The sequence below is a fragment of the Megalobrama amblycephala genome, linkage group LG14 (assembly GCF_018812025.1).
Source record: "Megalobrama amblycephala isolate DHTTF-2021 linkage group LG14, ASM1881202v1, whole genome shotgun sequence".
NCBI classification, from domain to species: domain Eukaryota; kingdom Metazoa; phylum Chordata; class Actinopteri; order Cypriniformes; family Xenocyprididae; genus Megalobrama; species Megalobrama amblycephala.
In genome coordinates, this window is record NC_063057.1 from 7,626,832 (window position 1) to 7,644,633 (window position 17,802).

Here is a 17,802-nt window from a genome sequence, read left to right on the forward strand (position 1 = left end):
GCTCTCGATCTCCACTAGATGTCAGTGTCTCACCTGGCTGAGAATGCGGCCACATCTGCCGTTGGTTTTCTCCACCAGACTGAAGATGGGGAAGTTCCAGTTGTTGATCTGACTCATGAGAGGCTCCAGTCCCTCCATTACCAGGGGCTCTGGGGCCAAGATGGGCTTATCCTGCAGAGGAAATGATTTCAGATCACAAACTGTGCCATCTTATATATATATATATATATATATATATATATATATAAAAGCACTGAACATGACTGACATTACTTACTACTAAAAAAATAAAAAATAAATAAAAATCAAGTGGCTCATATGAAACTACTAAAGAGTGTAGTTAAAATGGCATAACACAAAGAGAGTCTGTCATCAAACCACAGCAAAAGCAAATCACCAGCAGATGAAAGTAAAAACACTCAGTGATTAGTTTTGATGACAGTTTGATGACAGGTTTAGTTTTACTGGATCAAACAAACAGCCCAGAGTATCGCACATAACACTCATTTATTTATGCCGTTGCTGTATTTTTATTTGCATTATACATTTTTTGAACACCGCAAATAAATTATTTTCTTCCTCAGTAGTTTTGTCTTGTTTTCCAGTACAAATATCTGCATGAATACATTTACTTGAGAAGCAGACTTACTTAAGATATTAAGTCCTGTTTTCTTATAAAATAATAAAATAATATATAAAATAATGTTTACTTTTAAAAGCATTAAAACTAAGAGAGCTTATGTTTAAAATAAGAAAATATATCTACTGGTAGAGTAAGAAAAATACAGAATATTATAAACTCATTTAATTATTTATTTAATTTTTAGTATAAAACACGTGCCATTTTGTACTGGAAACTATGGAAGCTTGTTTCCGCCACTAAAAAAAAAAAAGGTAATTGCGACTTTATATCTCACAATTCTGACTTTTTTCTCAGAACTGCAAGATTTAAACTCTCAATCGCAAGTTATAAAGTCAGAATTGTGTGATATAAAGTCAGAATTGCAAGTTATAAAGTAAGAATTGCGAGATCTAAAATCAGAATTGTGTGATATAAATTCATAACTGCATGATATAAATTCAGAATTGCGAGTTATAAAGTCAGAATTGCGACTTTACAGTATATCTCACAATTCTGACCTTATATAATTCTGACTTTATAACTCACAATTCTGACTTTATATCTCACAATTCTGACTTTATAACTTGCAATTCTGACTTTATAACTCACAATTCTGACTTTATAACTCACAATTCTGACTTTATATCTCACAATTCTGACTTTATAACTTGCAATTCTGACTTTATAACTCACAATTCTGACTTTATATCATGCAATTCTGATTTTATATCTCACAATTCTGACTTTATAACTCACAATTCTGACTTTATAACTCACAATTCTGACTTTATATCACAATTCTGACTTTATATCTCGCAATTCTGACTTTATAACTTGCAATTCTGACTTTAAAACTCACAATTCTGACTTTATAACTCACAATTCTGACTTTATATCACAATTCTGACTTTATATCTCGCAATTCTGACTTTATAACTTGCAATTCTGACTTTATAACTCACAATTCTGACTTTATAACTTGCAATTCTGACTTTATATCACAATTCTGACTTTATATCTCGCAATTCTGACTTTATAACTTGCAATTCTGACTTTATATCACAATTCTGACTTTATATCTCGCAATTCTGACTTTATAACTTGCAATTCTGACTTTATAACTCACAATTCTGACTTTATATCTTGCAATTCTGACTTTATAACTCACAATTCTGACTTTATATCACAATTCTGACTTTATATCACAATTCTGACTTTATATCTCGCAATTCTGACTTTATATCACAATTCTGACTTTATAACTCACAATTCTGACTTTATATCTTGCAATTCTGACTTTATAACTTGCAATTCTGACTTTATAACTCACAATTCTGACTTTATAACTTGCAATTCTGACTTTATATCAAAATTCTGACTTTATATCTCGCAATTCTGACTTTATAACTTGCAATTCTGACTTTATATCACAATTCTGACTTTATATCTCGCAATTCTGACTTTATAACTTGCAATTCTGACTTTAAAACTCACAATTCTGACTTTATAACTCACAATTCTGACTTTATATCACAATTCTGACTTTATATCTCGCAATTCTGACTTTATAACTTGCAATTCTGACTTTATAACTCACAATTCTGACTTTATAACTTGCAATTCTGACTTTATATCACAATTCTGACTTTATATCTCGCAATTCTGACTTTATAACTTGCAATTCTGACTTTATATCACAATTCTGACTTTATATCTCGCAATTCTGACTTTATAACTTGCAATTCTGACTTTATAACTCACAATTCTGACTTTATATCTTGCAATTCTGACTTTATAACTCACAATTCTGACTTTATATCACAATTCTGACTTTATATCACAATTCTGACTTTATATCTCGCAATTCTGACTTTATATCACAATTCTGACTTTATAACTCACAATTCTGACTTTATATCTTGCAATTCTGACTTTATAACTTGCAATTCTGACTTTATAACTCACAATTCTGACTTTATAACTTGCAATTCTGACTTTATATCAAAATTCTGACTTTATATCTCGCAATTCTGACTTTATAACTTGCAATTCTGACTTTATATCACAATTCTGACTTTATATCTCGCAATTCTGACTTTATAACTTGCAATTCTGACTTTATAACTCACAATTCTGACTTTATAACTCACAATTCTGACTTTATATCTTGCAATTCTGACTTTATAACTTGCAATTCTGACTTTATAACTCACAATTCTGACTTTATAACTTGCAATTCTGACTTTATATCAAAATTCTGACTTTATATCTCGCAATTCTGACTTTATAACTTGCAATTCTGACTTTAAAACTCACAATTCTGACTTTATAACTCACAATTCTGACTTTATATCACAATTCTGACTTTATATCTCGCAATTCTGACTTTATAACTTGCAATTCTGACTTTATAACTCACAATTCTGACTTTATAACTTGCAATTCTGACTTTATATCACAATTCTGACTTTATATCTCGCAATTCTGACTTTATAACTTGCAATTCTGACTTTATATCACAATTCTGACTTTATATCTCGCAATTCTGACTTTATAACTTGCAATTCTGACTTTATAACTCACAATTCTGACTTTATATCTTGCAATTCTGACTTTATAACTCACAATTCTGACTTTATATCACAATTCTGACTTTATATCACAATTCTGACTTTATATCTCGCAATTCTGACTTTATATCACAATTCTGACTTTATAACTCACAATTCTGACTTTATATCTTGCAATTCTGACTTTATAACTTGCAATTCTGACTTTATAACTCACAATTCTGACTTTATAACTTGCAATTCTGACTTTATATCAAAATTCTGACTTTATATCTCGCAATTCTGACTTTATAACTTGCAATTCTGACTTTATATCACAATTCTGACTTTATATCTCGCAATTCTGACTTTATAACTTGCAATTCTGACTTTATAACTCACAATTCTGACTTTATATCTTGCAATTCTGACTTTATAACTTGCAATTCTGACTTTATAACTCACAATTCTGACTTTATATCACAATTCTGACTTTATATCACAATTCTGACTTTATATCTCGCAATTCTGACTTTATAACTTGCAATTCTGACTTTATAACTCACAATTCTGACTTTATATCTTGCAATTCTGACTTTATAACTTGCAATTCTGACTTTATAACTCACAATTCTGACTTTATATCACAATTCTGACTTTATATCACAATTCTGACTTTATATCTCGCAATTCTGACTTTATAACTTGCAATTCTGACTTTATAACTCACAATTCTGACTTTATATCACAATTCTGACTTTATATCTCACAATTCTGACTTTATATCTCGCAATTCTGACTTTATATCTTGCAATTCTGACTTTATATCTCACAATTCTGACTTTATAACTCACAATTCTGACTTTATATCACAATTCTGACTTTATATCTTGCAATTCTGACTTTATAACTTGCAATTCTGACTTTATAACTCACAATTCTGACTTTATATCTCACAATTGTGAGAAAAAAAGTCAGAATTGTGAGATAAAAAAATTGCAATTACCGGTTTAAATTTTTATTTCATAGCGGAAACAAGCTTCCATTGGAAACAAGACAGAAATATATATACTATTTTATGCATGCTGATCTTCTTGTAGGTCCTCTAACACTGAACAGCAAAAAAAAGGAGAAGAAATCCCCCATCTACCTGCCTGAACTAAACTGCAGTGATAAAAAATCAATTTGTCCTGCAGAAGCCCTGTTTACCTCTGGAGGTATGAGAGCAGCCAGTGCGAGCGCCTGAGGCGGGTACGTCCCGCAGGGGTTCCTGTGACCCTCTCTGTCTTCCTCATTCTGTGCAAAGTCGCTGCTGTCACTGTGGTTGGTCTCATAGGTGCAGTCATAGTCTGATGACATTATCACCGGTTCGTCTGAAAGGTTATTAGAAAAGCGTGATTATGCCTCTCGTAATATTTCACGTTTGAGCAGACTGACAGCTTTGAAAGACTCTGTGCATCGTAAAGACACCAATTACATATTATCTCAGAGATTCAATCCAGGATCGAGCTGTAATATCACAGATCACAACAGCAAAATGGATAATAAGTGAAATGCATCTAAATGCTAATTCAGAGCCGGTCCTGCTCAGAGAGAGACAGACATGATGGCGGCGTCACCTGACTGTTGGGTTCTGTCTCCTGCGTCTGTGGATCCATCGCCGTGCCTCAGTTTACTGTACGGTCTTCCACAGCTACAACACACACAACAAACCACTCACATCACTGTCAGGACTCATTTTTTCACATTATATATATATATATATACTGTATATGAATGAACTAAATATATCACCCTTAGAAGAAGTGAGGTGATTCATAAATATAAAAATCATGGGTTCATTTTATGGATTTAGTTTTAATTCATTTATTTATTTTAATTCATTTTTAATTCATTTTAATTAAATTTTATGAATTAAACAGCTCGTAAACATACTTTATTATAACAACAATAATGATAATATATATATATATATATATATATATATATAAAAGTTTTTGCCTTTATTTGCTTTTGTATTATCTGATAATAATAACAAATATAATAAGCAAATAAAGTAATAAACCAACAATTTACTTTCTCACTATATGTTCCTGTTGTTATTGTGGGTAATTTGTCAATTTGTCTGTTAATGTTATTGCAAATAAAATAATAATATTAAAAAAATAACTTTTATTTATTTCTTAAGAAAAAAAAAAAAAAAAAAAAAAAATATATATATATATATATATATATATATATATATATATATATATAAAATATTAAATAAAAATTCCAAAATTATATTTTTCCATATTTTTTAAAGAATATATAAATACAAATATAGTTATATATATATATATATATGATAAATTTAAATAAAATGAATATATATACATATTATATTATATTATATTTTATATATATATAAATTTTATTCAATTTTATATTATACAGTCAATTTATTTATTTAATCAGACATTTTTGATATTTTTTATATATTTTTACTAGTGGGTGCAGGACACTGTAGTTCATTTATGTAAGTGAGGATAGCAAAATAAAGTAAACTGTGACATATTATACCCAAAAATTCTTCATACAGTGGACTACCAGTAAAATTGATAAAAATTATTCAGACACTTTGACCTGACCATGTTTTGCTTAAGTGTTATCTGTCATAATTAAGATTAATTTTTTTGACACAGTTTAACTCTGAGATCTTGTCATATTTTACTACCATTTTTTTAACTAGTGAATAAACTGTATTAATGAATGAAATGTTCAAGGTGTCTGAATATATATATATATATAACTATATTTTTAGTTTTTTATTTCCCTCTATTTGCATTTTGTTGTTTTGTTGTTACTGTTAATCATGTTGTTGTTAACATAATACTATAATAACAACAATTTACTTTTTTTACTACGTTCCTGGTTTTAATGTGGATGATTTGTCTGTTAATGTAATTCCAAATAAATAAATGAAACTTCCAAAAATCTTTCATCAAATTTCATCATTTTCACAGCTGAATCGATTCCAAAAGAATAAAATCAAATCAAATCACATTCTACTCTTTTTTCCCCCCCTCACAGAATATTCAGTTTCACTCGATTACGATAGAAAAATGCCATTTCATGTTGACTTCAGGAACATTCCTTTAAGAAAAATAAAAGACACTATCTATCGTTGTAGGCACTAGAATCTGTTCATTACGCTTTATGTTTGTATGCTTCATGAGTTAGGAAAGCTAGGAAACGGCTGATGCGTGCATATGCATTACATGATTGCATATTTTAATATTTTGAGCTGAAATTGAGAGGCGTCCTGATTGTGTGTGCTCTGTACGGCCACTGTCACTGTTGTTTAGTTTAGCTCTGTGAATTAACGGGCCAGACAGAACCTAATCAAGCTGTTCCTTTGTGACCAGCATTCATTACGGGCCAAGGGGACGGTGACCTTGTCTCATCGCCAGGACATTATAGATCGCTGTGAGTACAACAGCAGATCTGACCATGTATGTCCATCTGTTAATATTTAGACACAGTGTTGGTTATTTTTCACAGTTAATGATCAGTGGTTGTTCAGTAACCACATAATGGCTTGAAGCTGCAGTCCGCTGTTGTAGAACATTCATGGGCCACAGGATACGCTCAGAAGCAGCAAGCGTGTGGTTTCAGCGTAGTGATGTATTGTGCTCGAAATGAATATTAACTCGATGTTCGTAATCAAAATTACTCATTAGTAGCCCTGCATGGAATCTGCATAAGCAAAATTCCTCAAAAAGACTTCCAAAGAATTTGAACGCACATCATTCACTAAAAGCAACACATTTCCCGTTATCTTTCTAATAAGAGGCTCCGATTTTTGTGTTGTGTTCTTTCAGGAATATCGCTGAACTACTACTCCAACAACATGACATGACATGGCCGTCTCACATACTGAATCTAATAACCAGAATGTAATATAATAACAGTTCTTTTCAATTAAATTACAGCAAGAGTTGTTTTTAAAAACACATATATCAGTATTGGAAGAATGAAAATAAATTTGCAATATGCAAATATAAAAGCATAGATTTGAGTTCAGTGGGCGCTACACCTGCATGTTTGTTTATTAAACATTTTGGATAATATAATATAGAATAAATATTAAATAAATTGCCGCAAGCGTTTTTTTAGAATTTGTTTTGTTATAATTAAAATAGATATGAGAATGACATTATTAGTAAGAAATATGAATTTATAGATTTGAGTTCTGTGGATGCTACACCTGTATGTTTGTTTATAACGATTGTGTGTAAAAATTAGCAAGAGTTATTAAAAATGTGTATGAAATGAATATTTAAATGATAACGATGAGATTATTAATATGCAAATATAAAAGTATAGACTTAGAAAAATCCTGTGGACACTACAACTGCATGTTTGTTTATTAAATATTTTGGAAAATATAATACAAAATTCATTTAAAATAAATTGCATCAAGTTTAAAAAAAAATCAAAATAGATATGAAAATGAATATTTCTTATAAGAATAAGAAAATTATTAATATGCAAATATGAAATTATAGATTTGAGTTCGTTGGATGCTACACCTGCATTAAATATTTTGGATAATATAAAATTCATTTTAAATAAATTGCCACAAGTGTTTTTTTTTTTTGTTTTTTTTTTAACAAAAATAGATACGAAAATAATTTTTTAAAATATAAGAATTACATTATTAGTAAGGAAATATGTGGGCGATACACCTGCATGTTCGTTTATTAAATATTTTGAAAAAAATAATAACAATTGTGTGTAATAAATTACATCAAGAGTTATTAAAAATGTGTATGAAATGAATATTTAAATGATAAGAATGAGATTATTAATATGCAAATATAAACTATATAAACTGCATGTTTGTTTATTAAATATTTTGGAAAATATAATACAAAATTCATTTAAAATAAATTGCATCAAGTTTAAAAAAAAAATCTAAATAGATATGAAAATGAATATTTCTTATAAGAATTAAATTATTGATATGCAAATATGAAATTATAGATTTGAGTTCTTTGGATGCTACACCTGCATTAAATATTTTGGATAATATAAAATTCATTTTAAATAAATTGCCGCAAGTGTTTTTTTTTTTTTTTAACAAAAATAGATAAGAAAATTATTTTTTAAATATATAAGAATTACATTATTAGTAAGGAAATATGTGGGCGATACACCTGCATGTTCGTTTATTAAATATTTTGAAAAAAATAATAACAATTGTGTGTAATAAATTACATCAAGAGTTATTAAAAATGGTTATGAAATGAATATTTAAATGATTAGAATGAGATGATTAACATGCAATGAAGTTAGAAGACATTGAAAAATCCTGCGGACTTCAATTATTTGAGCTATTCACAATAAATGATATGAAATGAATATTTAAATGATAAGATGATTAGTATGCAAATATAAATGTACTTATTACTTTTGGATAGTTTGACACTGCTTTCGGACACAAATACAAAAGTAGTGCTCTAATGTCTGCTTTCAATACTGAATGAATTTCCACCACAATATCAACAGAAACCACTTTTACCCAAAGTCCCTTTAAGGCAAGTCATTTCAGTCAGCGGCCATCTATTTCAGTCATGCAATTGCAGCTCCTATCTCTATGAATGGGGAAACATCAAATTCTCCAAAGCTGTTCACCAAGCTTACGCTTACATTTCATATATGAAATCAGCAATGAAATCTGACAACATAAATCTCATAAATTTTGTTTCTAAATGCTCAGATCGTGACAAATAAATGCATATTTTAAGGCCGGAGCAGCCAATGCGCGCGTCCCAGAACGCTGATTGTTCGACCGGAGATTCTGACAGCAGCTGCAGTGACGCGATGACTTTACCGACCGCTGATTGGCTCTTTTATTTAGAAGGCGGGGCTTACTCCGCCATTTTGCATTGCACTTAGTAATCTGAGTGCCCAGTCTGTGTATATCTAAAGTCTTTAGTTTTACCTGCTACAAAGTGGAGGCGGCGCCCAGTGTGTGGTAGTGGGGCTGGGGGCGCTCTGACTGTGGGTTAAGGCTTTGTGGGGGCTGCGTGGCGGCAGGCCGTCGGCCTGCGGAAGCTCTGTGTCAGGCAGCTCCACTGAAGGGCTTTTGTTGGTGGGACTGTTGACCGGAGTGCCCTGGACTGGAGGGGAGGAGCAGGGTGAAGCCAGAGGTGAGATGTTGGAAGAAGGGTAACCTGTCAAAGAGCAGAGGCATCACACTGGCACTGCCAAAGCCGATTCATCTCCTTTCACTCGACAAACACACACACAGAGCGCTTTACCTCTTCGGCTCTTGCTATAGATGTGGTTGGTGGCGGGGGCAGCGTATGAAGCGGACATGGATCTGCTCTTGGAAATGGTGAGCATAACGGAGTTGTTCCATGAGTCACTGTTCACCAAACTGCAAAGGAGGAGAATATTTTATGGTTTTACCTGGTATGTTGTTTTCAGGGCTTGACATTAACACCCGCCAAGCCGCAAAATGCGCATTACGCAGTCAGTGTCGGGGGTAACGCATTGCGTGAGTTACATAATCAGATTACTTTTTTCAGGTAACTAGTCAAGTAAAGCATTGCTTTTAACATATCTGAGTTACTTTTTCAAATAATGCAAGTTTTTCCATTTATTGACTGACACCTCTCCTGCTCCCATGTTGAGAGAAATGGCGAGTAAGTGCTGAGGTGTGAAGATGATGGTTATCCTAGACAGTTGTAGACTAAATGTGAGCATACATTTACTCATTTACTTCTCCTGTGTCCTATTCTTCTGTATTCCAGAATGGCAGCACAGCTGAAAAGCTTGTTTGTTTGAGCTGCGCCCTCTACTGTACAGGCGTGAATTTGCATTTCCTTCAGCCTGAGGCTTATTCATTTGACTTTAGGTGTGAAAGGGCCTTTGCATTTGCCAAAAATGTAAGAAAAAAGCAGCCCAGATGAGAAAAAGTAATGCAAACGTAACATAACGCATTATTTTGCATTACTAACCAATGCAATTACTTACTTTTTTAGGGAGTAACGCAATATTGCAATGCATTACTTTTAATGTAGTAACTTTCCCCAACACTGAATGCACTCCTACTAGCCACTTTGGTGGGTTGAATTTGATATATAATACATTTTTCAATTGTAGTCTTTTAAAAAGGCATCTAAAATAATAAACTAAGTGCAATTTTTGATTTTTCGATACATATTGATACTGAAATATCTGAAATGCTTCCAATACTCATTTTCCGCAGAATAGCCGCATGATACCAGCTGCTCTTTCTCTCTCATCTCTCCGACACCGAGTCGACACACAAACCCTCCTCTCCTCAATCACTTGCTTCATTTGCTCCGGATGAATAGTGTTGGTGTTACAGGACTTGAATTTTGTGCGCGCACATAAAGCCGCCTCTCAGTACTAAATTGAGTTTTTTTCGCTACTTATCACGCTTAAACGGTCAAATACACACAAAATGATGTCAAAATGCCGGTCTTTGTGAGTATTCACGTAAACACAGTCAGTTATGTTTGAAGTGAACGTAAACAGTTGAGAAAGAAAACGCATGTGTAACGGTATAATGGATCCGTGTGTCAGGTCTTAAAGTGACAGCAGCCTAATTTCTATATGGCAGTTTTTCCCCATGGTATCGATATCATAATTGTAGCCAATGAAAATGTTGAGAGGCTAGTAACTTTGGAAAACCATGAGCCACAGTGACTGGCGAGCGAAAAAAGTTAATGTCAAGCCCTGGTTGTTTTACTCACTGCAGAAATGATTTCCAGTACAACTAACAGATTATTTGGGTGCATGTAAATGTATCGTGTCCTCGATGAAAATACTTCACCTTAACTCAACATGGCATAACCATTTACCTCTCAAGAGGTGCACTTGTAAATGAAAAAGTTCACAATGCACTTTCCGGGGTTAAACAAGTCCAAGTGGCGTATTTTTGGAGAGGGGTTCAGACTTGAATTTTCCTGCCACCTTTAAACAGGCCTCCTGCTGTGGGAACACTCTTCAGATATCCATTAAGGAGACCTGCCACTTTAAGACCAGCCTCAACATGGTAATGCAGGCAACCGTGTGACCCTCCATTTTTCACCGGGGCTTTTATTTCGACAGGATCTGAATCTAAACACAACCCTGGCTCTCGTGTCTCCAGGAAGCCTCTTTAAACTCTCTGTCTACACAGTGCAGATGGCTATCTGGATATCCGTATTAATGGGCTGAACTTTAGCTGGGCTGTATAACTCAAGCTGAAATAAGAGATATAAAGGTGGAGAAATGCCCAAAGATGGACATTATAAAATCTGAATCAAACATTCAGACAGAGCGAGGCGGCGTGTAGGAGCTCTGGAAAGTTCAAGCGCTTGACGGCGATCCACAACAGCTGTGTGAAACACTGACGTACGAGACAATGATGACAAACAAAACAAAATGAGGGCAAACGGATAAAAGTGGTTTCAGATAAATCCCCAGAAACTCATATTTTCAGAAAGTATGTACTGTTGCTTCAAAACACTACATGAGTCACATACAGCGGGCCTGAGACGTATTTGGACAAATGTGCAAACGTCATTGCGTTTGATTACAAAAGCAAGCGTACAAAAATTTCACAAAAAAACTGTTTGTTAGGTTTGAAATAATAAAAAACAATAGATAATGGCTTCAAAATGACGTATTTGGACACTTTTGTGGTTGTGAATCGTTGTTGAAATGTACATAGTTGATGTGATGAACTACACATGTGGTTTCACTGCTAGAGGGCTGACTTCACATATCCAATCACCAACAGCTGATTAACTCTTTCCCCGCCGGCGATTTGTTTTTTTAAAGCACCAGCATTTTTGATCATTTTCACAAAACTTTCATGGCCCCCAGAATATTTTGTTGAACGAACATGCAATATATCAAAAGAAAGAACAGACCCTCTGATTTTTTAAAAAAACAAAACAAAAAACAACATTTTATTCTAGCTTCATGCATTCGTTTTTATCAACACTTGAATGTTTCATTAAAAAAAAAAGCAACATCTCGAACAAAAATCTGAGAAAATCGCATTTTTGTCAAAGACTACAACATGTGCGTAAGCAATGCTTCTATCACTTGTTTCTGCTTCTTTTTCGCCTGTGTTTTGATCCGGAGATTCTGCGCTCTTTCAGAAGATGCATAATAGCGCCCCCTACCGTATATAACAGGGAAAAAATGGATTGCCTGAAAATTCCATCAATGGCGGGGAAGCGTTGTGTCATAAATGACGGAACATTTCCATCAATGGCAGGGAAAGAGTTAAAAAACACTGAGCAAAAACAGTGATAGTGCAAAGATTCTGCAGCATTTGAGATATTTTTGCAATGACATTTGTAAGTGTCCAAATACAAGTTAAAGTCCTGGGCTGCTCACCAAAAGTATGTAAAAAGGTTGATACTATCACTGTGATCAAAACACTTTAATTCAACATGAAACGGCATTTGCAACCCATTTCACAATATGACATATTTCTGGTTGAAACGAAAGAATCAATGACAAAAAAAAAAAAAATGTAGGGCGGGACTTGATTTTATCTATAAGGAATTGATTGCATTATGAAACATGGGCGTTTCACACACTAGAACAGATTATAACATCATTGTACTGTTACTTTTATTGCATTAATGATAACTGGTTTTAATTCCTGAGCTTACTATTGGCAAAACTTTAGAAAGGCGTCATTATGTACAATGGTAGCCAAAAATCAGGGCTGGACTTAACCAATAAGCAAGGTAAGTGGCCACTTAGGGCCCCGGGGAATCAGGGGACCCCATCTGATATTAGCGAAACATATTTGGTAAATGCTCTGGAGAGCATCAAAGGTTTCTGTTTACAATGTTTTTTGCAGCGTTGAACAATGTAGCCAATCACAGACATATCTGTGAATATTGGTAACCAAACACTTGATGGACCCCACTGACTTCCATACAATGGAAGTCCAAAGTAATGGGGTCCATCAGCTGTTTGGTTACTGATATTCTTCAAAATATCTTCTTTTGCGTTCAGCAGATTTTCTTCAGGGATTTTTTTTACATTGTAGTTTAGCTTTGAACTTCTGGCTACTCCACCATATCATCTGAGATGTCTTTTCAGTCGAAAACATTCCAGGATTTTTTCCAGGATAGAAGGGTCTTATCTAGCGAAACAATGTCATTTTCTAAAAAATGCTCATCTTGCATTGTTCTGCGATGTGCCACACATTACGTAATTATGTTGGAAAGTTCACGCGAAAGTACCGATCCAGTGTTTACAAAGCAAACGTGCAAAGACTAAGTCAAACAGCCTTTACAAAAAAAGGTAAAATAACAATGTCGGACAATTATGAGTCCTTCTGCCTATGTCTCACGTAAGCTTTCCAACATGATGCATTACATAATGCACATTGCAGAGTTAATGCAAGATGAGCATTTGTGGTCAAAAAGTATATACATTTTTATTTTTTTTTAGAAAATGGCCAATAGTTTCGCTAAACAAGACCCTTATTCCTCGTCTATGATCGTGTAGAGCCCTTTGAAGCTGCACTGAAACTGACATTTGGACCTTCAACCCATTGGTAACCTTTGAAGTCCACTTTATGGAGAAAAATCCTGGAATGTTTTCCTCAAAAACCTTCATTTCTTTTCGACTGAATAAAGAAAGACATGAACATCTTGAATGACATGGGGGTGAGTAAATTATCAGGAAAATGTAATTCTCAAGGGAATTAATCCTTTAAGTTGTTCATGTAACAACATGTAAGAGTCCTAAACTTTGGTTGGTCTCAGAGCTTATTTTCTGCAATATTTTAAAAGGCAATGGAAAATCCTATTGGGTTTTTATTGAGGGAACCAGGGTGATGCTAACTTACGGGTTGACCTACAAAAGCACTGTACGTCATCACTGCAACACTCTATAGCTATCAGCCTATGTGATGTCAGCCCAAAGGAAAGTCGTGACTGAATAAGGACTGAAGTGTGCTGTAAGTTAGTTTGATGAACTAAATGACACAGATGGCAGTGTTCATTGCATCTGGATCAGAATGGAGGCGTTCATTACCTGCTGGAAGGGCCATCGTGAGGTGTTTTGATGCTGGCACTGCGGTCTCGTCTGACCGGCCCGGGTTCGAGGGTGGGCAGGCCCGTGGCTGAGGTGGTGGTGGTCCACGTGGAAGAAATCCGTCTCAAAAGCCCCGGAGGCAAACTTCGCCTCAAACGCTGTTATTCAAAGAGGACATACATCAAGTTTAGACTAAAACAGTGCTGACAGTGGAGCAAAACACTAAGAGTCACAAATTCTCTGTGAAGGTCAGTTTTGAAGCTCGTCAAAAGTCACATCACCAATTACAATCAATTAACACTGACCCAGACAGAATAAAGCCACATGTGTATGACAACCCAAAGGCCAAATTAACACTTTTTGGCAGTGCAGTTGTTTAACAAAGAGCTTGTTTAGATTAAAGTTGGACCGCATTTGACGTAAATGATGAAAATCTTAGCGAGTGTGTGTATTTAGAGAATGAGTCTGTGTGTTAAGCCAAACATCTGAGGGCGCAGATGACAGCAGTCCATCAGGGAATACTGAGCCCTTCCCCCAACTGGGAAAATGGGAACAGAACAGATGGAAGACCCTGGAGAAATGCATCATCGCTCTGCTACTTGACATCACAAGCTGTGAACCAATCAAAAAGATTTGGCGATATGTAATGTGTATGCGGTATAAAGTTGACTAGACATGTGCGCTTAAAGGGACAGTTCACCCAGAAATGAACATTCTGGCATCATTTACTCAGAATCACAGTTTTTCACAGAAGGAAGAAATGCTACATGTGCGACGCAGGGTTATTATACGCTGTAAAAAAAATTCATGATTTGTTGTCAACATTTTTTCTTCTGTCAAATCAACTTAATTAATGTGGTTCAGATAACATAATATTTTGAGTTTCTGTTGATTAAATCAATTGGCTTCATTGTATTAACTCAAAATAAAATAAGTGTGCTTATAGCAGTTTCTGGTTCAATGTATAATTGACTGAATTAAACCAATATTTCTACTTGCCATTGTATTGCGTTTACTACAGTTGAGTGAGTGGATTGGGTAATCTGAGCTGGTGTGATTGAGTGGAGGCGGGGACTAATTTGCATATTCATGGTTCTGTGTATACTGAATGTAGCAAGGGTGTTGAGTTACATACAAGCTATTTTAAAGGTGCCCTCGAATGAAAAATTGAATTTATCTTGGCATAGTCAAATAACAAGAGTTCAGTACATGGAAATGACATACAGTGAGTCTCAAACTCCATTGTTTCCTCCTCCTTATATAAATCTCATTTGTTTAAAAGACCTCCGAAGAACAGGCGAATCTCAACATAACACCGACTGTTACGTAACAGTCGGGGTGTACGCCCCCAATATTTGCATATGCCAGCCCATGTTCCCAACATTATGAAAGGCATTAGACAAGGGCAGCCAGTATTAACGTCTGGATCTGTGCACAGCTGAATCATCAGACTAGGTAAGCAAGCAAGAACAATAGCGAAAAATGGCAGATGGAGCAATAATAACTGACATGATCCATGATATCATGATATTTTTAGTGATATTTGTAAACTGTCTTTCTAAATGTTTCGTTAGCATGTTGCTAATGTACTGTTAAATGTGGTTAAAGTTACCATCGTTTCTTACTGTATTCACGGAGACAAGAGCCGTCGCTATTTTCATTATTAAACACTTGCAGTCTGTATAATGCATAAACACAACTTCATTCTTTATAAATCTCTCCAACAGTGTAGCATTAGCCCGTTAGCCACGAAGCACAGCCTCAAATTCATTCAGAATCAAATGTAAACAATATAACAGTATACAATACTCACATAATCCGATGCATGCATGCCGCATGCATGACGAACACTTTGTAAAGATCCATTTGAGGGTTATATTAGCTGTGTAAACTTTGTTTATGCACTGTTCAAGGCAAGCGCGAGCTCCGTGGGCGTGGAGCACGAGAATTAAAGGGCCAGTAGCCCTGAATCGGCTCATTTATAATGATGCCCCAAAATGAATTAAAAAAAATCTATGGGGTATTTTGAGCTGAAACTTCACAGACACATTCAGGGGACACCTTAGACTTATATTAGGGGTTGTTGATTATGATTTCTCTTTTTAAACTTTAGTTAGTGTGTAATGTTGCTGTTTGAGCATAAACAACATCTGCAAAATTATAACGAGATATTTACGAAAGATATTTTCTTTTTGCTGTTGAAGGACTACAACAAATGGCTGGTAGGGACTACAACAAGCTTCTTCCCGGATTAGTGAGAGCACTAACTCTAAAATTTACATAAACCCCACCCCCGAGAACACACAACAAAGGGGGCGGGGCCATGTTGGGCTGCTTTAGAGAAGAGGAAGAGTTGTTGTAGTAGAGTGTTGTTGTCATGCCGTCATTTTACGCCGGACTGCTTCACAAACGAGGGTCAATTCAACACAAAAGATGAACATGACGGCACATGCTAGTGGATGAGTTGAATCAACTCCACAGCAACTACATAAATGTATCCACTAACCATTCAGAAACGTCCAGTTTCATTCTAAAAGTTGTAACTTCTTCCTGAGTCTCTCCATCAGTGTCGACTCCGGTTTGAACAATGTAAGGCTGAACACCGTTACTGACAATCCTCATTTTGCTTTGTTGTTGTTGAGCAACTGTTAAAGCTCTGCCCTCTTCTGCAAAGTGGGCAGCTCATTTGCATTTAAAGGGACACACACAAAAATGGCGTGTTTTTGCTCACACCCAAATAGGGGCAAATTTGACAAGCTATAATAAATGATCTGTGGGGTATTTTGAGCTGAAACTTCACAGACACATTCTGGAGACACCAGAGACTTATATTACATCTTGTGAAAAGGGCATTATAGGTCCCCTTTAAAGGGATACAATTATTGACTGCAGGGGGACTTAAGTATGTTTTTGACTGTATAAAATTGTACAAAGGTGTGCAAAAAGTTTCAGAACTGCATTACCCCGAGAGTCAGGGCAGGGAAGAAACTCTTGACAGCAGCATGAATATTTCAGATGCCATGAGTAGAGAACCAGAGGGCATATCCGTACGCCCCCAACCCCAATCCTACTACCGCCCCCAGTGCTGTGTGCTTATGAGTACATGCCCTGGGCATTCTGGGATACCACCACCTTCCTATTACAGACAGATGGGGGTGAGCGCCAGGGTCAGAAGTCACAGATCACGTGTGTATTTTTAGCTCATTCAACAATCTATAGCCACAAACATGAAAGCGTCTCTGTGATACGAGCGTCTGATATTAATTCAGCTGGAATGGCTGTCAGCTGAAGTTGGGAGGAACATGTTTGAGTGGATGTAGCAGGCCTCATGTCTGAGAAGGTGCTCGGGATGCGCGTCTCCTCTCCTTCCGCGGCGTCTCTCTCTCACACAGACAGACTGTCAGTGTTGCACAGGTTCAACGCTTGGGCGTCTGTGAGCCGAGTCTCGTCCGATCTCGTCTGATCTTCTCCAGCTGGAGTGACAGCGCGGAAATACAGTCTACACTAACCTATACGAGGGAATCTCACAAAATCTGTCAAGAACGTGTCTGGATATTA

At 35.2% G+C, this 17,802-nt stretch overlaps 1 protein-coding gene across 3 annotated transcripts in view; it reads right to left on the bottom strand.

Annotated features, from left to right (window-relative positions):
• pde3a (phosphodiesterase 3A, cGMP-inhibited) overlaps positions 1–17,802 on the bottom strand; it is a 128,718-nt gene that overhangs the window by 14,548 nt on the left and 96,368 nt on the right. The window contains exons 4-9 of one of the 3 annotated variants that reach the window (XM_048155743.1): positions 14,245–14,402; positions 9,480–9,598; positions 9,161–9,338; positions 4,791–4,864; positions 4,381–4,544; positions 34–171 (exon numbers count right to left, since the gene is read on the bottom strand). In XM_048155743.1, the coding sequence (XP_048011700.1) occupies positions 34–171; positions 4,381–4,544; positions 4,791–4,864; positions 9,161–9,338; positions 9,480–9,598; positions 14,245–14,402 (831 nt within the window). Of the gene's footprint in view, positions 1–33; positions 172–4,380; positions 4,545–4,790; positions 4,865–9,160; positions 9,393–9,479; positions 9,599–14,244; positions 14,403–17,802 lie in introns of all 3 variants that reach the window. The other 2 variants (XM_048155742.1, XM_048155744.1) reach the window with 2 other exon arrangements.